This window comes from Triticum aestivum, chromosome 7B, assembly GCF_018294505.1.
Source record: "Triticum aestivum cultivar Chinese Spring chromosome 7B, IWGSC CS RefSeq v2.1, whole genome shotgun sequence".
Taxonomy (NCBI): Eukaryota; Viridiplantae; Streptophyta; class Magnoliopsida; order Poales; family Poaceae; genus Triticum; species Triticum aestivum.
In genome coordinates this window covers 443,080,652-443,108,349 of record NC_057813.1, presented here as the reverse complement: position 1 = coordinate 443,108,349, position 27,698 = coordinate 443,080,652, and the positions used below count along the sequence as shown (strand labels likewise).

The 27,698-nt window shown below is 46.4% G+C and overlaps 1 protein-coding gene and 1 pseudogene across 4 annotated transcripts; one reads left to right on the top strand and one right to left on the bottom strand.

Moving 5' to 3' along the window:
* Positions 1-3,203, bottom strand: LOC123161323 (methionine aminopeptidase 1B, chloroplastic). 4 transcript variants are annotated; one of them, XM_044579160.1, is made up of 10 exons: positions 2,615-3,200; positions 2,455-2,542; positions 2,092-2,329; positions 1,783-1,944; positions 1,640-1,684; positions 1,495-1,566; positions 1,337-1,416; positions 801-895; positions 629-676; positions 1-331 (listed from the first exon to the last, which is right to left on the bottom strand). In XM_044579160.1, exons 1-10 carry the CDS (start codon positions 2,673-2,675, stop codon positions 186-188), a joined length of 1,035 nt encoding a protein of 344 aa, XP_044435095.1. In that variant the 5' UTR covers positions 2,676-3,200; the 3' UTR covers positions 1-185. The 4 variants fall into 4 exon arrangements, with proteins under 4 accessions (XP_044435095.1, XP_044435096.1, XP_044435097.1 ...); XM_044579161.1 differs by having other exon boundaries at positions 1,643-1,684; positions 2,615-3,175; XM_044579162.1 differs by lacking the exon at positions 629-676 and having other exon boundaries at positions 2,615-3,203.
* On the top strand, positions 2,827-27,077 carry LOC123161326 (oxygen-dependent coproporphyrinogen-III oxidase, chloroplastic-like; annotated as a pseudogene).
* The last annotated feature ends 621 nt before the right edge of the window (positions 27,078-27,698 follow it).

Here is a 27,698-nt window from a genome sequence, read left to right as displayed (position 1 = left end):
TGATCTAAACGCTCTTATATTAGTTTACAGAGGGAGTAGGTTCCAAGGAAACCTCAAAAACAACTTTTTCTTCAATTTTCTCTCTAAAGAAAACTTTTCTTCAATGAGACGGGCCGTCAATGGGCTGAACTCGCTTGTGAACATACGCTCAAACGGTACGCTGACGCACCACCTTTCACCCTCTCTTAACACTTTGTGAGAATCTCTGCACCGTTGACGGTAACCAGCACCGTATGCTCGAACTGCGCGTTGAGGCTGCCATCCACCGTGATGGCGGTCCGGCCGTCGTCCCACACCTTGCACCGTGTGCTCCCCATGGACAGGGTAGGCTCTGCAGGATGAACCATCACAAACCAAACCGCCGGTTAGTCACATATTCACAGTCCTATGTTACTTACATCTATCACGAAAAGCAGACGGAGATCATCAGATCTTGTGACATATCTCAGTTACAGCTACACGCCTACACCACCTATGTCGTCTGACAGAGTCATGTTTCATCCTAAGAGTTTGCCGACTGATGGGAAGAAGGGATCAACCAGACAGAAGCTTTGCATTTGGGCTATTTTGCAGCAGAGACAAGTCTGCACATATTGTTATCTTGAAGAAGGCCATGGAAGCGGCTTACCGATTGTGAATGTCTGGCCTGCGACCATGAATCCTGGCTCATAATCATCTATACAAAATGTGTGTTTAGTTGCTGTTTATGAGGACCAGAGCGTTGCCAAAAAAATTGCTCATGTGGCTATCTAGCATTTAGTCCATGATCACGGTCAGTGAAAACAGCTAAGGTTACTTACAGGTGTGCCATATGATGGGTTCTGAATGGAAGATCGTCCCAACTCCGTGCCCGATGAAGGGATCGACGCTGTAGCCGTACTTGTTCACATGTTCGCTGAAATCCATTGGAAGTACAAAAATGATCACCAACAATAACACAACAATTACATGCATTGATAATTAAACTGTTTAGATTCTCAAGTCATAAACAGCGTCGAGACATTTTCTGAGGATGCATATGTTTTAAGACAAGTAATATCATCATTAACTGATAAACTGCATCAAGGCATATTCTGAGGATGCATATGTTTAAGAAACGGAAATCCTCGTGAAGCCATTCGAGAAGATAATCTTTGTTAGTGAAAAAACAATAGATGCTGATAATTTGGCTTTCTTCTCATCTGTTTCAGACCCAAACACATGAAAAACGATGTGCTGGCATCTGGTAATATTATATTTGTAAGTCAAATTTAAACAAAAAGCAACTGATTGGTATGGAAATTACCAAAAGCATCATAAAATTCATACTATTGGCCAAAATCTGAGAGAACAACACCTTATTCTCTCTCCAATTGCCTTAAAGCTAACACCATGTTTGCAGGCTGATATGCCCCTCAGCATGCACTCTTCAGTGACCTATTACATGAGACAAGTTCTTCAGGTGCTGTCTGAAACTTATGGTTGGAACTTGGAAGTAATCAGTAGAAACCAGACCTTTACAAGCTGCTTAGTAGGTTCATCGACCTCCCCACACAGATATGTTCTTGAGGTGTCACCATGATATCCCTAGAGCAACACAGTATGTCACACTACACCTCAAAATGTGCTTAATTTATCGTACAAATACAATAGGGCCTACTACATTTAAGTAGACAGTAACATCAATGTTGATGATATCCCCATCCTGCAAAGTCAGCAGGAAACAACCATCATTTCTTTTCAGGACAAAGAGGTTGCTAGCAATTGGAGAATCAGATGAAAAAGATAGGATCATGTTTCGACCCGTAGTGCGCGTGAGTCAGGAATTCCATGGCAGATGCACTCATTCACCGACGTGCAGACGCTCTTCGGGAACCCGCCGTATCCAAGGGGAGAAGGGTAGGCACCAGCATCAATGATCATCTGATGAACTGCCCTGTCGATTTCATCTGTCGTCACGGAGGGCTGATGGGAACACAGAGATTTCATAATTTGATATTAGTGGATATGAACAATCCATTGCAGAATACAGAAGAAAACTAACAAACTATATGATGAAATATTAGAGTGTTTGCCACAAGAAGATGTGGCTTCTTTGTAATGCAGCATTACCTTCACCATTGTTCCTGCATACTGAAGAACTCGGGCAGCAAGCTCGCATGCGGCTCTCATATGAACGATGCTCTCACGGTCATGCATTTGCCGATCGGGATTTACATCTGGCAGACGATCGGTACCATCGTAAGGCGGTTGGCGGATGTGCTCGGGCACCGGGAGGCGTGGACTGACCCTGCCGCGCGTAAGTGGTTCCCTTCCCTTTACTTGTTCAGAGCCATGGGTCTCTGCAACCCTTCAGTTTCAACAGTTAACAGGTGTTCATGATTCATGGCACCAATGAAATGGAAAGAAAAAAAATTCTGCATTTTTTTTAAATCATGGTTCATGGCACCAAGGTAGCATTGGATTGGATTGTACCTGCAGATCGCCGTTCTGTTGGCTTCCCCGCATTTGCAAGATTCTCGTGTTGCTACCGCATGGAAATGCTTCTGGAGAATAGCCTTACCTGACAAGATTCTTGTGATCAGACTAGGGGTCGGCGGGAATTATGAGATTCCCAGCAAGAGCGCGCACGGACCTGAACGGCGGCAGGGGGAGGAGGGGAACAGCGGCGGCGGAGGTGACACGAGGAGCTTCATCGCGGGTCGCCGTCGCCGCAATGTACACAGGCGGAGTTGCCAATCGCACTGGCTGGTGGGAGATAAGACGAGTCCACGTGGAGGGGGCGTACTGGCTGGTGGACTCGCCTTGAAATCTCGCTCTCACACCGCCCGCAGACCGCAGGTGGACATGGAGCGGGAGACGCCGGAAGCCGCGCCACCGCTGACATTTCTCCGCGGGGAGGAGGCGTCGTCGGGGTCTTCGTCGGCGCGCGCGCGGTTCGAGCGCCTGATCCGGCGGGTGCAGGCGGAGGTGTGCGCGGCGCTCGAGGCAGTCGAGGAGGGCAGCGGCGGCGGTGGCGTGGTGTTTCGGGAGGACGCGTGGACGCGCCCGGGCGGGGGCGGCGGATCAGCCGCGTGCTGCAGGGCGGCCGCGTGTTCAAGAAGGCCGCCGTAAACGTGTCCGTCGTCTACGGAGTCATGCCCCCAGACGCGTACCGCGCGGCGAGGCCCGACGCGGCGGCGGGCGCGGAGAAGGCCGGGCCCGTGCCCTTCTTCGCTGCCGGCGTTAGCTCGGTGAGTCTCTGAGAGGCGCCTCCCACCGGCGCTGCCCAAGTTCGCATGTCTCAGCAATCTGTTTGCGTCACCACCATTTCTGTGTAGGAATAGCTACTCCTACAGTACCAATCTTCTTGTGTAATGTGCAATTGCTTCCACGGCCTTATATGATTCTTGTTTTGGCGTCCGAGCTCCAGGTTATCCACCCAAACAATCCCTTCGCGCCAACATTGCATTTCAACTACCGATATTTCGAGACAGAGGCACCGCAAGGTACTACTTGTGCTGGCAAGTGAAATAAGTGGATTTTTGTATTAACAGAATCCAAATCAAATTCAGAGATTACTGCTGGAATTTTGTCCATCTTGGGCCTAGCCCAGTAGCAGTTTCAGAAATTCCTAGTAAATCCTAGAGGCCCACGCAGCCCATTTGTGCAAGGCAAGAGGTGGAACTAAAGTTTAGTCCCACATTGCTAGTTTAGAGGGAGTTGGACCTCTTTATAAAGTAGGCTCCTTCCCCACTTGCATGAGCATGAGAACAAGAGGGAAATCCACGCGCGCTCCTCCCCCGCCGCCCGCCTCGCCACGACGCGCCGCGGGAATGAGCCGAGCCTGCACCCTTCGGCTGCTCCTCCTCTCGCCTCCTTCTCTTGCGCCTATAAAAGGGAGGTCGCTCCTCTCTGCTGCTACGATCTTCTCCATCCCGGCTTAGGCCTCCGAAACCACACTCTTTGAGTCTTGTACGGGAGAAGGGTGATAAGGTTTTTGGGGAGCGCTCTGCGCGACTACTGGCTGCTTCATCACGGACAATCCGGTCGCCAATGACTACGTCCACGACCTCCTGGACGACATGGCAGGCGAGGACACCGACCCCAAGTCCAGCGGTTCTGTTGCTGCTGTGCCGTACGTGTTCTTCTCCTTTCTGTTAGAAGTCCTGCTACAGTTCTTGGCTCTAGTTTCTGTCCTACGTACGCTCTGCGCGACTACTGGCTGCTTCATCACGGACGATCCGGTCGCCAATGACTACTTCCCCGACGTCCACGACCTCCTCGACGACATGGCAGGCGAGGACACCGACCCCAAGTCCAACGCTTCTGTTGCTGCTGTGCCGTACGTGTTCTTCTCCTTTCTGTTAGAAGTCCTGCTACAGTTCTTGGCTCTAGTTTCTGTCCTACGTATGTTAGGTTCTATGTCGTATAAGCAACTTCATCTAGTGACTGTTCTAGATGTGTTTACCTCAAGTTCATATATGCAGACAATGTTTACCTTCTCTCTGTCAGATTCCATGACTTGCTTTATATTTGCTATTTTAGTCATGTTTTATCTACTATTTATGTTAATAAAATCATTCGGTAAATTGCTCATATTTCCAACAATCCAAAAACCTTATTATAGGCAATTTACCTCGAATGGTTTTGATGCTTCCATGAGACCTCCTATGTTTGAGGGTATCCACTAGAAGAGGTGGCGCATGAGAGCAGTCTTATGGTTTCAAACTATGAGTTGCTATGACGCCACTCTTGGCAAATCTGAAGGAGAGCAAGATGCCCAACAAGCACAAGCTTTTCAGAAAATGGATACCTTGTTTAAGGCTGCTCTCTTGAGTGTTCTTGGTGAGAACATAGTTGATGCTTATGCGACAATTGACAATGGAAAAGATATGCGGGACGCACTCGAGGCCAAGTTTGAGGTCTCGGATGCCGGCACTGAGCTGTACATCATGGAGCAATTCTATGATTACAGGATGACTGAAGAGCGCTCCGTGGTTGAGCAGGCTCACGAGATAGAGTCATTTGCTAGAGAACTTGAGCACTTCAATTGTATCCTACCGGACAAGTTTGTTGCCGGGGGTATCATCACTAAGCTTCCTCCTTCGTGGAGGAACTTTGCTACCTTACTGAAGCATAAGAGACAGGAGTTTTCCATCCCCGATCTCATTGGTACTCTTGATGTGGAAGAAAAGGCGAGAGCAAAGGACACACGTCCTCGAGGTATTGAGGGAGGATCTAGTGCCAATCTGGTACAGAAGAAAAACTTCCAGTCCCACAAGTTCAAGAACAAGGGCAAGTTTGATGGTAAAGGAAAGTTTGATGGGAATAACAAGGTTGTGCAGCACACGAACTTCAAGAATAAGAATGACAAGAAGAAAGGTGATTGTCATGTGTGTGGAGATCCTGATCATTGGGCTCCTAGTTGCCCCAATCGCTATGACAAGCGTCATCCTGGGAAAGGCGGCAAGACCGCTAATGTTGTCATCAGACAGAGACATTGACATGAAGGATGCTGGGTATGGTATATTTCCCACTATTCTTTCAGTATGTCATTCTCCCGATTGGTTGATTGACACGGGTGCTAATGTGCATGTATGCGGTGATATTTCCATGTTTTCATCTTATCAGACCGCAGGGACTTCAACCATGCTGATGGGCAACGGTTCAAGTGCTTCTGTTCGTGGTGTTGGCAAGGTCGATCTGAAGTTTACTTCGGGGAAGATCGTGCGGCTGAAGAACGTGCATTATGTCCCCTCCGTCAATAAAAATCTTGTTAGCGGATCTCTTCTGTGTAGAGATGGCTATAAGCTTGTCTTTGAGTCGAATAAATTTGTAATATCCAAGTACGGAACCTTTGTTGGTAAAGGCTATGAGTCAGGAGGCCTGTTTCGTTTATCCTTATCAGACGTTTGCAATAAAGTTGTTAATCATATTTGCAACAATAGTGAATCAAATATGTGGCATTCACGACTTTGTCATGTTAACTTTGGTTGCATGTCGCGACTAGCGAAGTTGAACTTAATCCCTAGTTTCACCATCGTTAAGGGATGTAAGTGTCAAGTGTGTGTGCAAGCTAAGCAACCTCGTAAATCTCACGTGACTGCGGAGACGAGAAATCTTGCACCACTAGAACTTATACATTCAGATCTATGTGAAATGAATGGTGTTTTGACAAAAGGTGGAAAGAAATATTTCATGATGTTAATTGACGACTCCACTAGATACTGCTGTGTGTATCTTCTGAAATCTAAGGATGAGGCTTTGAATTTTTTTCAAGATCTATAAAGCTGAAGTGGAAAATCAACTTGATCGGAAAATCAAGAGGCTTCGGTCCGACCGTGGTGGAGATTATTTTTCCAATGAATTTGATGTTTTTTGTGCGGAACATGGTATAATCCATGAGAGGACGCCTCCCTACTCACCTCAGTCAAATGGGGTGGCCGAAAGAAAGAACCGTACTCTAACTGATTTGGTTAACATCATGTTAGACACATCGGGTCTCTCCAAGGCATGGTGGGGGGAGGCGATATTGACAGCATGTCATGTCCTAAATCGAGTTCCCACAAAGAACAAAGAGATAACTCCATTCGAGGAATGGGAGAAGAAAAGGTTAAAACTCTCTTATCTGCGAACATGGGGTTGTTTGGTGAAAGTCAATGTTCCAATTCCAAAGAAGCAGAAACTTGGACCAAAGACTGTGGATTGCGTTTTCTTGGGATATGCTTTTCATAGCATTGGCTATAGATTCTTGGTTGTAAAATCTAAGGTACCTGACATGCATGTCGGTACGATCATGGAGTCGAATGATGCGACTTTCTTTGAAGATATATTTCCCATGAAGGATATGGCTACCTCATCTAATCAGGAGATGCCTAGTTCATCGAATCAGGAACCAGTTACAATTACTGAACCTGCCATTTCGATGGAACACTTTGAAAGTCCTGTGGAGGAGAACAATGAAGTTCCTATTAGGAGCAAGAGACAGAGGACTGCAAAGTCCTTTGGTGATGATTTTCTTGTGTATCTCATAGATGACACTCCCAGTTCTATTTCAGAGGCCTATGCATCTGAAGATGCTGACTACTGGAAGGAAGCAGTTCGTAGCGAGATGGATTCCATCTTGGCGAATGAAACTTGGGAGATAACTGATCGTCCTTATGGGTGCAAACCTATACGATGCAAATGGGTATTCAAGAAGAAGCTTAGGCCTGATGGTACTATTGAAAAGTACAAGGCTCGGCTCGTGGCTAAGGGTTATACCCAAAAGGAAGGTCAAGATTTCTTTGATACTTACTCACCTATGGCTCGACTGACCACTATTCGAGTTCTACTTTCACTAGCTGCCTCACATGGTCTTCTCGTTCATCAAATGGATGTTAAGACTGCTTTCCTAAATGGAGAGTTGGATGAGGAAATTTATATGGAACAACCAGATGGATTTGTAATAGATTGTCAGGAAGGGAAAGTGTGCAAGTTGTTGAAGTCTTTGTATGGACTCAAGCAAGCACCCAAACAGTGGCATGAGAAGTTCGAAAGAACTTTAATAGCTGCAGGCTTTGTTTTGAACGAAGCTGACAAATGTGTGTACTATTGCCATGGTGGGGGCAAGGGAGTTATGCTTTGCTTGTATGTTGATGACATACTGATTTTCGGAACAAATCTGAATGTTATTAAGGAGGTCAAGGATTTCCTATCTCGCTGTTTTGAGATGAAGGATTTAGGAGTGGCTGATGTCATTCTGAACATCAAGTTGTTGAGAGATGATGATGGTGGGATTACATTGCTTCAATCTCACTATGTGGAAAAGATCTTGAGTCGCTTTGGCTATAGTAACTACTGTTGGAAATATGCCCTAGAGGCAATAATAAATTAGTTATTATTATATTTCCTTGTTCATGATAATCGTTTATTATCCATGCTATAATTGTATTGATAGGAAACTCAGATACATGTGTGGGTACATAGACAACACCATGTCCCTAGTAAGCCTCTAGTTGACTAGCTCATTGATCAATAGATGGTTACGGTTTCCTGACCATGGACATTGGATGTCATTCATAACGGGATCACATCATTAGGAGAATGATGTGATGGACAAGACCCAATCCTAAGCCTAGCACAAAGATCGTGTAGTTCATATGCTAAAGCTTTTCTAATGCCAAGTATTTTTTCCTTAGACCATGAGATTGTGCAACTCCCGGATACCGTAGGAATGCTTTGGGTGCACCAAACGTCACAACGTAATTGGGTTACTATAAAGGTGCACTACAGGTATCTCCGAAAGTGTCTGTTGGGTTGGCACGAATCGAGACTGGGATTTGTCACTCCGTGTAAACGGAGAGGTATCTCTGGGCCCACTCGGTAGGACATCATCATAATGTGCACAATGTGACCAAGGGGTTGATCACGGGATGATGTGTTACGGAACGAGTAAAGAGACTTGCCGGTAACGAGATTTAACAAGGTATCGGTATACCGACGATCGATCCTCAGCCAAGTACAATACCGCTAGACAAAGGGAATTGTATACGGGATTGATTGAGTCCTTGACATCGTGGTTCATCCGATGAGATCATCGTTGAACATGTGGGAGCCAACATGGGTATCCAGATCCCGCTGTTGGTTATTGACCGGAGAACGTCTCGGTCATGTCTCCATGGTTCCCGAACCCGTAGGGTCTACACACATAAGGTTCGATGACGCTAGGGTTATACAGGAAGTTTGTATCTGGTTACCGAATGTTGTTCGGAGTCCCGGATGAGATCCCGGACGTCACGAGGAGTTCCGGAATGGTCCGGAGGTAAAGATTTATATATGGGAAGTTCTGTTTTGGTCACCGGAAAAGTTTCGGGTTTTATCGGTAACGTACCGGGACCACCGGGAGGGTCCCGGGGGTCCACCAAGTGGGGCCACAGGCCCCGGAGGGCTGCATGGGCCAAGTGTGGGAGGGGACCAGCCCCAGGTGGGCTGGTGCGCCCCCCCACAAGGGCCCAAGGCGCCTAGGGTTTGGGGAGGGGGCTCCTCCACCTTGCTTGGGGGGCAAGTTTCCCCCTCTCCCCCCCTTGGCCGCCTCCCTAGATGGGATCTGAGGCTGCCGCACCCCTTGGGGTGGGAACCCTAGAGGGGGCGCAGCCCCCTCCCCTCCCCCTATATATAGTTGAGGTCTAGGGGCTGCCCAACATACGAGAACCTCTCCCTCTTGGCGCAGCCCTACCTCTCTTACTCCTCTCCCGCGGTGCTTGGCGAAGCCCTGCTGGACTGCCACGCTCCTCCATCACCACCACGCCGTTGTGCTGCTACTAGATGGAGTCTTCCTCAACCTCTCCCTCTCACCTTGCTGGATCAAGGCATGGGAGACGTCACCGGGCTGTACGTGTGTTGAACGCGGAGGTGCCGTCCGTTCGGCACTAGGATCTCCGGTGATTTGGATCACAGCAAGTACGACTCCTTCAACCCCGTTCTCTTGAACACTTCCGCTTAGCAATCTACAAGGGTATGTAGATGCACTCTCCTTCCCCCTCGTTGCTGGTTTCTCCATAGATAGATCTTGGTGACACGTAGGAAAATTTTGAATTTCTGCTACGTTCCCCAACAGTGGTATCAGAGCTAGGTCTATTGCGTAGATTCTTTGCACGAGTAGAACACAAAGTAGTTGTGGGCGTTGATTTTGTTCAATATGCTTACCGTTACTAGTCCAATCTTGTTTCGACGGTATTGTGGGATGAAGCGGCCCGGACCGACCTTACACGTACTCTTACGTGAGACAGGTTCCGCTGACTAACATGCACTTGGTGCATAAGGTGGCTAGCGGGTGCCAGTCTCTCCCACTTTAGTCGGAACGGATTCGATGAAAAGGGTCCTTATGAAGGGGAAATAGCAATTGACATATCACGTTGTGGTTTTGCGTAGGTAAGAAACGTTCTTGCTAGAAACCCATAGCAACCACATAAAACATGCAAACAACAATTAGAGGACGTCTAACTTGTTTTTGCAGGGTATGCTATGTGATGTGATATGGCCAAGAAGAATGTGATGAATGATATGTGATGTATGAGATTGATCATGTTCTTGTAATAGGAATCACGACTTGCATGTCGATGAGTATGACAACCGGCAGGAGCCATAGGAGTTGTCTTTATTTATTGTATGACCTATGTGTCATTGAAGAACGCCATGTAATTACTTTATTTTATTGCTAACCGGTAGCCATAGTAGTAGAAGTAATAGTTGGCGAGACAACTTCATGAAGACACGATGATGGAGATCATGATGATGGAGATCATGGTGTCTTGCCGGTGACGATGATGATCATGGAGCCCCGAAGATGGAGATCAAAAGGAGCAAAATGATATTGGCCATATCATGTCACTATTTAATTGCATGTGATGTTTATCATGTTTATGCATCTTATTTGCTTAGAACGACGGTAGTAAATAAGATGATCCCTCATTAAAATTTCAAGAAAGTGTTCCCCCTAACTGTGCACCATTGCGAAAGTTCGTCGTTTCTAAGCACCACGTGATGATCGGGTGTGATGGATCCTTACGTTCACATACAACGGGTGTAAGCCAGATTTACACACGCGAAACACTTAGGTTAACTTGACGAGCCTAGCATGTACAGACATGGCCTCGGAACACAAGAGACCGAAAGGTCGAGCATGAGTCGTATAGTAGATACGATCAACATGAAGATGTTCACCGATGATGACTAGTCCGTCTCACGTGATGATCGGACACGGCCTAGTTGACTCGGATCATGTAATCACTTAGATGACTAGAGGGATGTCTATCTGAGTGGGAGTTCATAAGATGAACTTAATTATCCTGAACATAGTCAAAAGATCTTTGCAAATTATGTCGTAAGCTCGCGCTTTAGTTCCACTGTTTAGATATGTTCCTAGAGAAAATATAGTTGAAAGTTGACAGTAGCGATTATGCGGACAGTAGAAAGCTTATGTCCTTAATGCACCGCTCAGTGTGCTGAACCCCAAACGTCGTTTGTGGATGTTGCGAACATCGGACATACACGTTTTGATAACTACGTGATAGTTCAGTTAAATGGTTTAGAGTTGAGGCACCAAAGACGTTTTTGAAACGTCGCGGAACATATGAGATGTTTCGAGGGCTGAAATTGGGATTTCAGGCTCGTGCCCACGTCAAGAGGTATAAGACCTCCGACGATTTTCTTAGCCTGCAAACTAAGGGAGAAAAGCTCAATCGTTGAGCTTGTGCTCAGATTGTCTGAAGTGCAACAATCACTTGAATCGAGTGGGAGTTGATCTTCCAGATGAGATAGTGATGTTTCTCCAAAGTCATTGCCACCAAGCTGCTAGAGCTTCGTGATGAACTATAACATATCAGGGATAGATATGATGATCCTTGAGGTATTCGCGATGTTTGACACCGCGAAAGTAGAAATCAAGAAGGAGCATCAATTGTTGATGGTTGGTGAAACCACTAGTTTCAAGAAGGGCAAGGGCAAGAAGGGATACTTCATGAAACGGCAAATCAGCTGCTGCTCTAGTGAAGAAACCCAAGGTTGAACCCAAACCCGAGACTAAGTGCTTCTGTAATAAGGGGAACAGCCACTGGAGCAGCATTACCCTAGATACTTGGTAGATGAGAAGGCTGGCAAGGTCGATAGAAGTATATTGGATATACATTATGTTAATGTGTACTTTACTAGTACTCCTAGTAGCACCAGGGTATTAAGATACCGGTTCGGTTGCTAAGTGTTAGTAACTCGAAATAAAAGAGCTACGGAATAAACGGAGACTAGCTAAAGGTGAGCTGACGATATGTGTTGGAAGTGTTTCCAAGTTTGATGTGATCAAACATCGCACGCTCCCTCTACCATCAAGATTAGTATTAAACCTGAATAATTGTCATTTGGTGTTTGCGTTGAGCATAGACATGATTGGATTATGTCTATCGCAATACGGTTATTCATTTAAGGAGAATAATGGTTACTCTATTTATTTGAATAATACCTTCAATGGTCTTGCACCTAAAGGAATGGTTTATTGAATCTCGATCGTAGTGATACACATTTTCATGCCAAAAGATATAAGATAGTAATGATAGTACCACTTACTTGTGGCACTGCCATGTAAGTCATATTGGTATAAAACGCATGAAGAAGCTCCATGTTGATGGATCTTTGGACTCACTCATTTTTGAAAAGTTTGAGACATGCGAACCATGTCTATTGGTGTATACGCATGAAGAAACTCCATGCAGATGGATCGTTTGGACTCACTTGATTTTGAATCACTTGAGATATGCAAATCATACCACATGGGCAAGATGACTGAAAAGCCTCGTTTTCAGTAAGATGGAACAAGATAGCAACTTGTTGGAAGTAACACATTTTGATGTGTGCAGTCCAATGAGTGCTGAGGCATGCAGTGAATATCGTTATGTTCTTACTTCACAGATGATTCGAGTAGATGTTGAGTATATTTACTTGATGAAACACAAGTCTGAATTATTGAATAGTTCAAGTAATTTCAGAGTGAAGTTGAAGATCATTGTGACAAGAGGATAAAATGTCTATGATATGATCATAGAGATGAGTATCTGAGTTACGAGCTTTGGCACGCAATTAAGACATTGTGGAAATTGTTTCACAATTAATACCGCCTGGAACACCATAGTGTGATGGTGTGTCCGAACATCATAGGTGCACCCTATTGGATATGGTGCGTACCATGATGTCTCTTATCGAATTACCACTATCATTCATGGGTTAGGCATTAGAGACAACCGCACTCACTTTAATAGGGTACCACATAATTCCGTTGAGACGACACCGTTTGGAGAAACCTAAGTTGTCGTTTCTTAAAAGTTTGGGGCTGCGACGCTTATGTGAAAAAATTTCAGGTTGATAAGCTCGGACCCAAAGCGGATAAAATGCATCTTCATAGGACACCCAAAACAGATGGGTATACCTCCTAATTCAGATCCGAAAGCAATAGGGATTGTTTCTTGAATCGGGTCCTTTCTTGAGGAAAGGTTTGTCTCGAAAATTGAGTGGGAGGATGGTGGAAACTTGATGAGGTTATTGAACCATCACTTCCACAAGTGTGTAGCAGGGCACAGGAAGTTGTTCCTGTGGCGCCTACACCAATTGAAGTAGAAGCTTATGATAGTGATCATGAAGTTTCGGATCAAGTCACTACCGTACCTCGTAGGGTGACAAGGATGCGTACTACTTCAGAATGGTACAGTAATCCTGTCTTGAAAGTCATGTTGCTAGACAACAATGAACCTACGAGCTGTGGAGAAGCAATGGTGGGCCCAAATTCCGACAAATGGTTAGAAGCCATGAAATCCGAGATAGGATCCATGTATCAGAACAAAGCATGGACTTTGGTGGACTTGCCCAATGATCGGCAAGCCATTGAGATAAATGGATCTTTAAGAAGAAGACGGACGTGGATGGTAATGTCACCATCTATGAAGCTCGACTTGTGGCGAAGAGTTTTTCACAAGTTCAAGGAGTTGACTACGATGAGATTTTCTCATCCGTAGCGATGCTTAAAGTCCGTCGGAATCATGTTAGCATTAGCTGCATTTATGAAGTCTGGCAGATGGATGTCAAAACGAGTTTCCTTACCAGTTTTCGTAAGGAAAGGTTGTATGCAATACATTCAGAAAGGTTTTGTCGATCCTAAGGATGCTAAAAGGTATGCAAAGCTCCAGCAATCCTTCTAAGGACTGGAGTAAGCATCTCGGAGTTGGAATGTGCACTTTGATAAGATGATCAAAGATTTTGGGTTTATACAAAGTTTATGAGAAACTTGTATTTCCAAAGAAGTGAGTGGGAGCACTATAGAATTTCTGATGAGTATATGTTGTTGACATATTGTTGATCAGAAATGATGTAGAATTTCTGGAAAGCATATAGGGTTATTTGAAAGGTGTTTTTCAATAGAAAACCTGGATTAAGCTACTTGAACATTGAGCATCAATATCTATGAGGATAGATCAAAAACGCTTAATGGTACTTTCAAGTGAGCACATACCTTGACATGATCTTGAAGGTGTTCAAGACGGATCAGTCAAAGAAGGAGTTCTTGCCTGAGTTGTAAGGTATGAAGTTAAGAGTTAAAGCTCGACCACGGCAGAAGAGAGAGAAAGGACGAAGGCCGTCCCCTATGCTTCAGGCGTAGGCTCTATAGTATGCTATGCTGTGTACCGCACCGGAAGTGTGCCTTGCCATGAGTCAGTCAAGGGGTACAAGAATGATCCAGGAATGGATCATTGGACAGCGGTCAAAATTGTCCTTGGAGTAAATAAGGACATGTTTCTCGATTATGGAGGTGATAAAGAGTTCAGTGTAAAGGTTTACGTCGATGCAAGCTTTAACACCTATCCGAATAACTCTGAGTAGTAAACCGAATACGTATAGTGGAGCAACCATTTGGAATAGCTCCAAGTGGAGCGTGGAAGCAGCATTTACAATATGACCTAGAGATTTGCGAAGTACACACGGATCTGAATGTTGCAGACCCGTTGACTAAAACCTCTCTCACAAGCAGAACATGATCAAACCCCAGAACTCATTGAGTCTTAATCACATGATGATGTGAACTAGTTTAGTGACACTAGTAAACTCTTTGGATGTTGGTCACATGGTGATGTGACATGTGAGTGTTAATCACATGGCGATGTGAACTAGATTATTGACTCTAGTGCAAGTGGGAGACTGTTGGAAATATGCCCTAGAGGCAATAATAAATTAGTTATTATTATATTTCCTTGTTCATGATAATCGTTTATTATCCATGCTGTAATTGTATTGATAGGAAACTCAGATACATGTGTGGGTACATAGACAACACCATGTCCCTAGTAAGCCTTTAGTTGACTAGCTCGTTGATCAATAGATGGTTACGGTTTCCTGACCATGGGCATTGGATGTCATTGATAACGGGATCACATCATTAGGAGAATGATGTGATGGACAAGACCCAATCCTAAGCCTAGCACAAAGATCGTGTAGTTCGTATGCTAAAGCTTTTCTAATGTCAAGTATTTTTTCCTTAGACCATGAGATTGTGCAACTCCCGGATACCGTAGGAATGCTTTGGGTGTACCAAACATCACAACGTAACTGGGTGACTATAAAGGTGCACTACAGGTATCTCAAGAAAGTGTCTGTTGGGTTGGCACGAATCGAGACTGGGATTTGTCACTCCGTGTAAACGGAGAGGTATCTCTGGGCCCACTCGGTAGGACATCATCATAATGTGCACAATGTGACCAAGGGGTTGATCACGGGATGATGTGTTATGGAACGAGTAAAGAGACTTGCCGGTAACGAGATTGAACAAGGTATCGGTATACCGATGATCGAATCTCGGGCAAGTACAATACCGCTAGACAAAGGGAATTGTATACGGGATTGATTGAGTCCTTGACATCGTGGTTCATCCGATGAGATCATCGTGGAACATGTGGGAGCCAACATGGGTATCCAGATGCCGTTGTTGGTTATTGACCGGAGAACGTCTCGGTCATGTCTCCATGGTTCCCGAACCCGTAGGGTCTACACACTTAAGGTTCGATGACGCTAGGGTTATAAAGGAAGTTTGTATGTGGTTACCGAATGTTGTTCGGAGTCCCGGATGAGATCTCGGACGTCACGAGGAGTTCCGAAATGGTCCGGAGGTAAAGATTTATATATGGGAAGTCCTGTTTTGGTCACCGGAAAAGTTTCGGGTTTTATCGGTAACGTACCGGGACCACCGGGAGGGTCCCGGGGGTCCACCAAGTGGGGCCACAGGCCCCGGAGGGCTGCATGGGCCAAGTGTGGGAGGGGACCAGCCCCAGGTGGGCTGGTGCGCCCCCCCACAAGGGCCCAAGGCGCCTAGGGTTTGGGGAGGGGGCTCCTCCACCTTGCTTGGGGGGCAAGTTTCCCCCTCTCCCCCCCTTGGCCGCCTCCCTAGATGGGATCTGAGGCTGTCGCACCCCTTGGGGTGGGAACCCTAGAGGGGGCGCAGCGGCCTCCCCTCCCCCTATATATAGTTGAGGTCTAGGGGCTGCCCAACATACGAGAACCTCTCCCTCTTGGCGCAGCCCTACCTCTCTTACTCCTCCTCTCCCGTGGTGCTTGGCGAAGCCCTGCTGGACTGCCACGCTCCTCCATCACCACCACGCCGTTGTGCTGCTGCTGGATGGAGTCTTCCTCAACCTCTCCCTCTCACCTTGCTGGATCAAGGCATGGGAGACGTCACCGGGCTGTACGTGTGTTGAACGCGGAGGTGCCGTCCGTTCGGCACTAGGATCTCCGGTGATTTAGATCACGGCGAGTACGACTCCTTCAACCCCGTTCTCTTGAACGCTTCCGCTTAGCAATCTACAAGGGTATGTAGATGCACTCTCCTTCCCCCTTGTTGCTGGTTTCTCCATAGATAGATCTTGGTGCACGTAGGAAAATTTTGAATTTCTGCTACGTTCCCCAACAACTGCAAGCCCTCTCCAACACCATATGATGCTAGCGTGCTGCTTCGAAAGAATCGAAGAATTGCTAGAGATCAATTGAAGTATTCTCAGATTATTGGCTCGCTTATGTACTTAGCCAGTGCTACAAGACCTGACATCTCTTTTGCTGTTAGCAAGCTGAGCCGGTTTATCTCAAAACCAGGAGATGTGCATTGGAAAGCTCTAGAGAGAGTTTTGCGTTATTTGAAAGGCACTGTGAATTATGGAATTCACTACACTGGGCACCCAAAGGTGCTTGAAGGGTATAGTGACTCAAACTGGATCTCAGATGCTGATGAGATAAAGGCCACGAGCGGATATGTGTTCACTCATGGAGGTGGCGCTGTTTCTTGGAAGTCTTGCAAGCAGACCATCTTAACGAGGTCAACTATAGAAGCAGAACTCACAACACTAGATACAGCTACGGTCGAAGCAGATTGGCTTCGCGGGCTCTTGAATGACTTGCCGGTTGTTGAGAAACCTGTACCGGGTATCCTTATGAACTGTGAAAATCAAACTGTGATCACGAAAGTGAACAGCTCTAAGGATAACATGAAGTCATCAAGAGACGTTCAGAGAAGGTTAAAGTCTGTCAGAAAAATGAGAAACTCCGGAGTTATTGCATTGGATTAAATCCAAACGTCTAAAAATTTGGCAGATCCTTTCACTAAGGGTCTATCACGTAATGTGATAGATAATGCATCGAGGGAGATGGGTATGAGACCCACAATATGAGTTGTTCACAGTGGTAACCTATTCTTTGTGATCGGAGATCCCGTGAATTAGATGTGGAAGACAAGTTGTTGGTCAACTGGGAGGAGAGTATCCTTACTATTAAAAATACCACTCCATGAAGATGCAATACTCTCCTAATCTGCATGGCAGGTTGATGTATATCTTCATGTGTTCTAAGTGGCTCTTTGAAGCAAAGATGTTGTCCTGCAGCACATCTTTTGAAGAACACACCTATATGAGTCTGATTGTCAAACGTCGCAATCTATGAGAGTAGGGTTCTCTCTAGTAAACTCATGAAAGGTCACGGAGTATGACGCATAAGCTCCACCCGCGGGGAAGACCCACGGTAGCCACGTATCGGTCAAAGCTTTATGTGAAGCTAGATTCGCAGAAAACTTGCAGTTCAAGGCCCAGTCCACTGTTCAAGTTGCTTACTAGTGTAGCATAGAGTTCTAGGTGGAAGTTCAACTTAACAGTCTCCACTGCAGTACCGGTATATAAAACAGTGTTTTGGAACCAAAGGCAAATTTTGTGTGCCTTTGGGATCTGGTGGGGGATTGCTGGAATTTTGTCCATTTTGGGCCTAGCCCAGTAGTAGTTTCAGAAATTCCTAGTAAATCCTAGAGGCCCACGCAGCCCATTTGTGCAAGGCAAGAGGTGGAACTAAATTTTAGTCCCACATTGCTAGTTTAGAGGGAGTTGGACCTCTTTATAAGGGAGGCTCCTTCCCCACTTGTATGAGCATGAGAACAAGAGGGACATCCACGCGCGCTCCTCCTCCGCCGCCCGCCTCGCCACGCCACGCCTTGTCACGACGCGCCGCGGGTTGCGGGAAAGAGCCAAGCCGATGTCTAAATTTTTGCCATGCACTAGGGTATACGAAAGGTCAATCGGGAGATGGAAAGTTTTTGTTGTAGTGGAGATTAAATGCGAACGCTGCACCCTTCGGCTGCTGTCTGTTCGTTTCATCTCTCTCGGTCCCTTCAGCTCCCGGCGCTGCCCTCTCGCCTCCTTCTCTTGCGCCTATAAAAGGGAGGTCGCTCCTCTCAGCAAGACGCACCAGAACTACTTCTTCCTCTCGCCACCGGTTCCTGAGCACTGCGCTGTTGCTACGATCTTCTCCATCCCGGCTTGCGGCGTGCACCGCAGGTCGGGACAGTAGGCCTCTGAAACCACACTCTTTGAGTCCTGTACGGGAGAAGGGTGATAAGGTTTTTGGGGAGCGCTCTGCGCGACTACTGGCTGCTTCATCACGGATGATCCGGTCGCCAACGACTACTTCCCCGACGACGACTTCTTCCCCGACGTCCATGACCTCCTCGACGACATGGCAGGCGAGGACACCGACCCCAAGTCCAGCGCTTTTGTTGCTGCTGTGCCGTACATGTTCTTCTCCTTTCTGTTAGAAGTCCTGCTACAGTTCTTGGATCTAGTTTCTGTCCTACGTATGTTAGGTTCTATGTCGTATAAGCAACTTCATCTAGTGACTGTTCTAGATGTGTTTACCTCAAGTTCATATATGCAGACAATGTTTACCTTCTCTCTGTCAGATTCCATGACTTGCTTTATATTTGCTATTTTAGTCATGTTTTATCTACTATTTCTGTTAATAAAATCATTCGGTAAATTGCTCATATTTCCAACAATCCAAAAACCTTATTATAGGCAATTTACCTCGAATGGTTTTGATGCTTCCATGAGACCTCCTATGTTTGAGGGTATCCACTATAAGAGGTGGCGCGTGAGAGCAGTCTTATGGTTTCAAACCATGAGTTGCTATGACGCCACTCTTGGCAAACCTGAAGGAGAGCAAGATGCCCAATAGGCACAAGCTTTTCAGAAAATGGATACCTTGTTTAAGGCTGCTCTCTTGAGTGTTCTTGGTGAGAACATAGTTGATGCTTATGCGACAATTGACAATCAAAAAGATATGTGGGACGCACTCGAGGCCAAGTTTGGGGTCTCGGATGCCGGCACTGAGCTGTACATCATGGAGCAATTCTATGATTACAGGATGACTGAAGAGCGCTCCGTGGTTGAGCAGGCTCACGAGATACAGTCATTTGCTAGAGAACTTGAGCACTTCAATTGTATCCTACCGGACAAGTTTGTTGCCGGGGGTATCATCACTAAGCTTCCTCCTTCGTGGAGGAACTTTGCTACCTTACTGAAGCATAAGAGACAGGAGTTTTCCGTCCCGGATCTCATTGGTACTCTTGATGTGGAAGAAAAGGCAAGAGCAAAGGACACACGTGCTCGAGGTATTGAGGGAGGATCTAGTGCCAATCTGGTACAGAAGAAAAACTTCCAGTCCCACAAGTTCAAGAACAAGGGCAAGTTTGATGGTAAAGGAAAGTTTGATGGGAAGAACAAGGCTGTGCAGCACACGAACTTCAAGAAGAAGAATGACAAGAAGAAAGGTGCTTGTCATGTGTGTGGAGATCCTGATCATTGGGCTCCTAGTTGCCCCAATCGCTATGACAAGCGTCATCCTGATAAAGGCGGCAAGAGCGCTAATGTTATCACCAGACAGAGACATTGACATGAAGGATGCTGGGTATGGTATATTTCCCACTATTCTTTCAGTATGTCATTCTCCTGATTGGTTGATTGACACGGGTGCTAATGTGCATGTATGCGGTGATATTTCCATGTTTTTGTCTTATCAGACCGCAGGGACTTCAACCATGCTGATGGGCAATGGTTCAAGTGCTTTTGTTCGTGGTGTTGGCATGGCCGATCTGAAGTTTACTTCGGGGAAGATCGTGCGGCTGAAGAACGTGCATTATGTCCCCTCCGTCAATAAAAATCTTGTTAGCGGATCTCTTCTGTGTAGAGATGGCTATAAGCTTGTCTTTGAGTTGAATAAATTTGTAATATCCAAGTATGGAACCTTTGTTTGTAAAGGCTATGAGTCAGGAGGCCTGTTTCGTTTATCCTTATCAGACGTTTGCAATAAAGTTGTTAATCATATTTGCAACAATAGTGAATCAAATGTGTGGCATTCACGACTTTGTCATGTTAACTTTGGTTGCATGTCGCGACTAGCGAAGTTGAACTTAATCCCTAGTTTCACCACCGTTAAGGGATCTAAGTGTCAAGTGTGTGTGCAAGCTAAGCAACCTCGTAAATCTCACGTGACTGCGGAGACGAGAAATCTTGCACCACTAGAACTTATACATTCAGATCTATGTGAAATAAATGGTGTTTTGACAAAAGGTGGAAAGAAATATTTCATGACATTAATTAACGACTCCACTAGATACTGATGTGTGTATCTTCTGAAATCTAAGGATGAGGCTTTGAATTTTTTCAAGATCTATAAAGCTGAAGTGGAAAACCAACTTGATCGGAAAATCAAGAGGCTTAGGTCCGACCGTGGTGGAGAGTATTTTTCCAATGAATTTGATGCTTTTTGTGCGGAACATGGTATAATCCATGAGAGGACGCCTCCCTACTCACCTCAGTCAAATGGGGTGGCCGAAAGAAAGAACCGTACTCTAACTGATTTGGTTAACGTCATGTTAGACACATCGGGTCTCTCCAAGGCATGGTGGGGGAGGCGATATTGACAACATGTCATGTCCTAAATCGAGTTCCCACAAAGAACAAAGAGATAACTCCATTCGAGGAATGGGAGAAGAAAAGGTTAAAACTCTCTTATCTGCGAACATGGGGTTGTTTGGCGAAAGTCAATGTTCCAATTCGAAAGAAGCGGAAACTTGGACCAAAGACTGTGGATTGTGTTTTCTTGGGATATGCTTTTCATAGCATTGGCTATAGATTCTTGGTTGTAAAATCTGAGGTACCTGACATGCATGTCGGTACGATCATGGAGTCGAATGATGCGACTTTCTTTGAAGATATCTTTCCCATGAAGGATATGGCTACCTCATCTAATCAGGAGATGCCTAGTTCATCGAATCAGGAACCAGTTACAATTACCGAACCTGCCATTTTGATGGAACACTTTGAAAGTCCTGTGGAGGAGAACAATGAAGTTCCTATTAGGAGCAAGAGACAGAGGACTGCAAAGTCCTTTGGTGATGATTTTCTTGTGTATCTCATAGATGACACTCCCAATTCTATTTCAGAGGCCTATGCATCTGAAGATGTTGACTACTAGAAGGAAGCAATTCGTAGCGAGATGGATTCCATCTTGGCGAATGAAACTTGGGAGATAACTGATTGTCCTTATGGGTGCAAACCTATAGGATGCAAATGGGTATTCAAGAAGAAGCTTAGGCCTGATGGTACTATTGAAAAGTACAAGGCTCGGCTCGTGGCTAAGGGTTATACCCAAAATGAAGGTGAAGATTTCTTTGATACTTACTCACCTGTGGCTCGACTGACCACTATTCGAGTTCTACTTTCACTAGCTGCCTCACATGGTCTTCTTGTTCATCAAATGGATGTTAAGACTGCTTTCCTAAATGGAGAGTTGGATGAGGAAATTTATATGAAACAACCAGATGGGTTTGTAATAGATGGTCAGGAAGGGAAAGTGTGCAAGTTGCTGAAGTCTTTGTATGGACTCAAGCAAGCACCCAAACAGTGGCATGAGAAGTTCGAAAGAACTTTAACAGCTGCAGGCTTTGTTGTGAACGAAGCTGACAAATGTGTGTACTGTCGCCATGGTGGGGGCGAGGGAGTTATGCTTTCCTTGTATGTTGATGACATATTGATTTTCGGAACAAATCTGAATGTTTTTAAGGAGGTCAAGGATTTCCTATCTTGCTGTTTTGAGATGAAGGATTTAGGGGTGGCTGATGTCATTCTGAACATCAAGTTGTTCAGAGATGATGATGGTGGGATTACATTGCTTCAATCTCACTATGTGGAAAAGGTCTTGAGTCGCTTTGGCTATAGTGACTGCAAGCCCTCTCCAACACCATATGATGCTAGCGTGCTGCTTCGAAAGAATCGAAGAATTGCTAGAGATCAATTGAAGTATTCTCAGATTATTGGCTCACTTATGTACTTAGCCAGTGCTACAAGACCTGACATCTCTTTTGCTGTTAGCAAGCTGAGCCGGTTTGTCTCAAAACCAGGAGATGTGCATTGGAAAGCTCTAGAGAGAGTTTTGCATTATTTGAAAGGCACTGTGAATTATGGAATTCACTACACTGGACACCCAAAGGTGCTTGAAGGGTATAGTGACTCAAACTGGATCTCAGATGCTGATGAGATAAAGGCCACGAGCGGATATGTGTTCACTCATGGAGGCGGCGCTGTTTCTTGGAAGTCTTGCAAGCAGACCATCTTAACGAGGTCAACTATGGAAGCAGAACTCACAGCACTAGTTACAGCTACGGTCGAAGGAGATTGGCTTCGCCGGCTCTTGAATGACTTGCCGGTTGTTGAGAAACCTGTACCGGGTATCCTTATGAACTGTGACAATCAAAATGTGATCACGAAAGTGAACAGCTCTAAGGATAACATGAAGTCATCAAGACACGTTCAGAGAAGGTTAAAGTCTGTCAGAAAAATGAGAAACTCCGGAGTTATTGCATTGGATTATATCCTAACGTCTAAAAATCTGGCAGATCCTTTCACTAAGGGTCTATCACGTAATGTGATAGATAATGCATCGAGGGAGATGGGTATAAGACCCACAATATGAGTTGTTCATAGTGGTAACCTATTCTTTGTGATCGAAGATCCCGTGAATTAGATGTGGAAGACAAGCTGTTGGTCAACTGGGAGGAGAGTATCCTTACTATTAAAAATACCACTCCATGAAGATGCAATACTCTCCTAATCTGCATGGCAGGTTGATGTATATCTTAATGTGTTCTAAGTGGCTCTTTGAGGCAAAGTTGTTGTCCTGCAGAACATCTTTTGAAAAACACACCTATATGAGTCTGATTGTCAAACGTCGCAATCTATGAGAGTAGGGTTCTCTCTAGTAAACTCATGAAAGGTCACGGAGTATGACGCATAAGATCCACCCGCGGGGAAGACCCACGGTAGCCACGTATCGGTCAAAGCTTTATGTGAAGCTAGATTCGCAGAAAACTTGCAGTTCAAGGCCCAGTCCACTGTTCAAGTTGCTTACTAGTGTAGCATAGAGTTCTAGGTGGAAGTTCAACTTAACAGTCTCCATTGCAGTACCGGTATATAAAACAGTGTTTTGGAACCAAAGGCAAATTGTGTGTGCCTCTGGGATCTGGTGGGGGATTGCTGGAATTTTGTCCATTTTGGGCCTAGCCCAGTAGCAGTTTCAGAAATTCCTAGTAAATCCTAGAGGCCCACGCAGCCCATTTGTGCAAGGCAAGAGGTGGAACTAAAGTTTAGTCCCACATTGCTAGTTTAGAGGGAGTTGGACCTTTTTATAAGGGAGGCTCCTTCCCCACTTGTATGAGCATGAGAACAAGAGGGACATCCACGCGCGCTCCTCCTCCGCCGCCCGCCTCGCCACTCCACGCCACGCCACGCCACGCCACGCCACGACGCGCCGTGGGTTGCGGGTTGCGGGTTGCGGGAACGAGCCGATGTCTAAATTTTTGCCACGCACTACGGGTATACGAAAGGTCAATCGGGAGATGGAAAGTTTTTGCTGTAGTGGAGATTAAATGCGAACGTTGCACCCTTCGGCTGCTGTCTGTTCGTTTCATCTCCCTCGGTCCCTTCAGCTCCCGGCGCTGCCCTCTTGCCTCCTTCTCTTGCGCCTATAAAAGGGAGGTCGCTCCTCTCAGCAAGACGCACCAGAACTACTTCTTCCTCTCGCCACCGGTTCCTGAGCACTGCGCTGTTGCTACGATCTTCTCCATCCCGGCTTGCGGCGTGCACCACAGGTCGGGACAGTAGGCCTCCGAAACCACACTCTTTGAGTCCTGTACGGGAGAAGGGTGATAAGGTTTTTGGGGAGCGCTCTGCGCGACTACTGGCTGCTTCATCACGGACGATCCGGTCGCCAACGACTACTTCCCCGACAACGACTTCTTCCCCGACGTCCACGACCTCCTCGACGACATGGCAGGCGAGGACACCGACCCCAAGTCCAGCGCTTCTGTTGCTGCTGTGCCGTACATGTTCTTCTCCTTTCTGTTAGAAGTCCTGCTACAGTTCTTGGCTTTAGTTTCTGTCCTACGTATGTTAGTTTCTATGTCGTATAAGCAATTTCATCTAGTGATTGTTCTAGATGTGTTTACCTCAAGTTCATATATGCAGACAATGTTTACCTTCTCTCTGTCAGATTGCATGACTTGCTTTATATTTGCTATTTTAGTTATGTTTTATCTACTATTTCTGTTAATAAAATCATTCAGTAAACTGCTCATATTTCCAACAATTACTGCTGCATATGCTCCTGGGGCACCCAGGCAGTGGTGGTTTGGAGGTGGTACTGACTTGACACCGTCGTACATCATCGAAGAGGATATCAAACATTTTCATTCTGTATGACATCTTGCTTCTGCTATTATCTTGGCTAAAATCATACTACTATGATCCAAGGCCATTTGACACTTCTCTGTTGCTGTCTACTTTGTTCGATAACCTTTTTAGGTTTTGTTGTACACTTTTAGGTTCAAAAACAAGCATGCGATAAGTTTGATCCAACTTTCTACCCAAGATTCAAAAAATGGTGCGATGATTATTTCCATGTCAAGGTTAGTTTGACCTGTGCTCGTTTAGTAAATCTTTTGGGTGATTAGTCTGTACAATGTCTCCGAATTAGGTGACATGATCCAGACATCTGAAAAGTGAGATCAGGCTTGCTAGTCTTATGAATATCCCGCAATGTGTAGTTTGTCCTGCACTGTCTCGTGTTTTTTCCAGAGATAATCATGGAGATGATTGCTTCCCTGTGACTGCAGCATCGTGGTGAACGCCGTGGGGTGGGTGGAATATTCTTTGATGATCTCAGTGACCATGATCAAGAAACTCTTCTTGACTTCGTGACAGGTATCAATAGATAGAACTCTGAATTTGGGTCCTTTTCTACCATCTTCTGAAATGCTAAGGCGCCTGCCTTCCTTCCCTGCAGACTGTGCGGCCTCTGTAATTCCTGCATACATCCCCATGGACCCCATCATAGAATGTCGGAAAGATACCCCATTTACAGAAGACCACAGGGCATGGCAGCAGCTACGGAGAGGTCGCTATGTGGAATTCAACCTCGTAAGTGCTCCGACATGGCCACGGTCATCATGCTTGTTAGTACAGTATTAGCGTTACTCTGGTTCTTAACTTTTTGCTCCTTGCGAAGGTCTACGATCGTGGCACCACATTTGGCCTCAAAACTGGAGGAAGGATTGAGAGTATCCTTGTTTCCCTCCCTCTGACCGCACGGTGGGAGTATGATCATGTAAGTTAAGATGCTCTGTTACTGTTATATAACTCTGATAAACACATAATTTTGATCCCCGCAAAAAAAAATACACAAACTTTTTGAGGTTGTACTGTTTAAAGGCGCTGCAATATTTAAAGGGCGACGCTAGGCGCCGGTGCGCCGGCCCAAACGGTTCGGCCGGTCCAGGCCCAGCCGTCCGATGCGCGAGCCTGGACCGTCGGATCTGCGCGAGATCCCGTCTTCTCCAGCACCCATCGTCAACCTCCCGCGCGGGGGAAAAGGAGAAGGAAGGAGAGTGCCGCCCCCGCACGCGAGCCGCACCACTAGCCTTCCCGCGCTGCGCTTGCAACCTCTTCCCCGCCGTTCGCATCCCTCATCACCGTCTGTCGTGTTCCTTGCAGCTCCTCGCCATGGCGGGTCGCCGCTTCCACATCACGCCTATGTAGCACCGGCCAACAGCGGTTGCACCTCGCCGCCCCCATGGTTGCAACACCAGGCGCCCTCGCCGACCCTCGCCGCCTGGTGCATGCCGCTCACATCGGCGCCGTATCTCTGGTCGCCACTTCCATCTGTCGCCATTGAAGCAAAAAAACTCACCGGTGGAAGCTTTGCAGGTTGCCGGTTGCAACAAAATCAGAGCTGCGGAGGTTGGTTGAAGCAAAATCGACAAACGCTTCCAGCAAAATTGAACACCCGTTCCAGCTTTTGTTTGGTCGGTTGTAACATTTCAGGGCGTCGTCGGCGAGGGTGTCAAGAGCTCCGGTAGGCGGTTGAAGCAAAATTGAAAAACGCTTCCAGCAAACGTGAATGCCCGTTCCAGCTTTTGTTTTCGCCGGTTACAACATTTTACACTTGAAAAACATCTGGTTGTAGCAAAAAAAGTCAGGCGCCATCGCCGCCGGCGACGCTCGCCGTCGTCCTGGTTGCAACAAAATCAAGCGTCGGTGCTAGCTTCCTCAAGACCGGTTGCGGCAAAAACGCAACATCGTTGTCGGCGGAGGAGCGGGGTGGGGTGGGGGTGGGGACGGAGCGCTGGGAGGCGGCGGTGGAGGCACGCAGCTTGGCCAGCGGCGAACGGAGGGTGAGCTCGCGGCATTGAGGTGAAAAAGGGGAGATTGGATCGGGGGAGGAGGAAGGATGGTTACATGGGCCCACAAAAAAAGGAGGCGCGGCCCACTACGCTCGCGCTGGGCGCGTGATGAGGCGTGCGACCGGCCGAAGCTTCGGCCGGTGCACCGTCTTGGAACGTTTCCCATATTTAAAATCTTCAAATTATTCTGAAAATAAAAGGTTTTCAGTTTTAAATAGTTTGGAAAGATTGATTTGACACGTTAATTGATAGACTCGTAGTGTGTTGTGATGCATCTTTTGATTGGGTCAGGTAAATTTTGTTACAGCAGTGGCATTTTGTCAAGTTTACTCACGACCATTTGTATGCAGAAACCGCAAGAAGGGACTGAAGAATGGAAACTTCTCGACGTGTGCATCAATCCAAAGGAATGGATCTGATTGGTTGGAACTGGAAGTGCTTGCTCTCCAATTTTGAAGCGTCTTCTGTGTGTAGATTTTGTGCATTTGCATGGCGCGGTTTGGTCCAGTGAGCTTATCAAGCTTGGAAATTTGTGTTTGGCTGTTTGCTTAATTTTCGTATAAGAAAAAAAAAACATGGTCTTGTTCCTTCCAATAGAAACCTCCGTTCAAGTGAGATCTCTACTGCTGCAACATAGCAGATCATGACAAAGAAGAGTTTTTTATCTAAAAAGAGGGAAAAGTCCACCGGCCTCTGCCATAATTGATGCACTCAACCTTCTATTATTGCAAAGTTTTAAGATCCAAACACGGGAGGCTCGACCAAGATTTTTCATGTCCTACTCGATGCAAACAAGGCTTCGAATCACGGAGATCACGTGTTGCAGGGTCCACGTAGGGTCCACGAAAAAGCAACCACCTATCCACAATGGCTTCTGACCACAAAGATCTAGCCTTACTCGAAGTAGATCTCCAGGCTCGTACAAACTTCTTGGATCATTCACTATGTGCCGCCTCACGCGACCGCCTCGTCGGCACCGACCTCTTGAGCGCTGCGGGCGGTGGACCATATCGCGGCCGCCAAGGACCGAATAGGAAGAAGAAACGCCACGGTCAGGGCCGCGGCAACCCGGCTGCTCCTACCCCGCTCGCTCCGGGCTCCTGTGCCGCCCCGGGGCCCATCT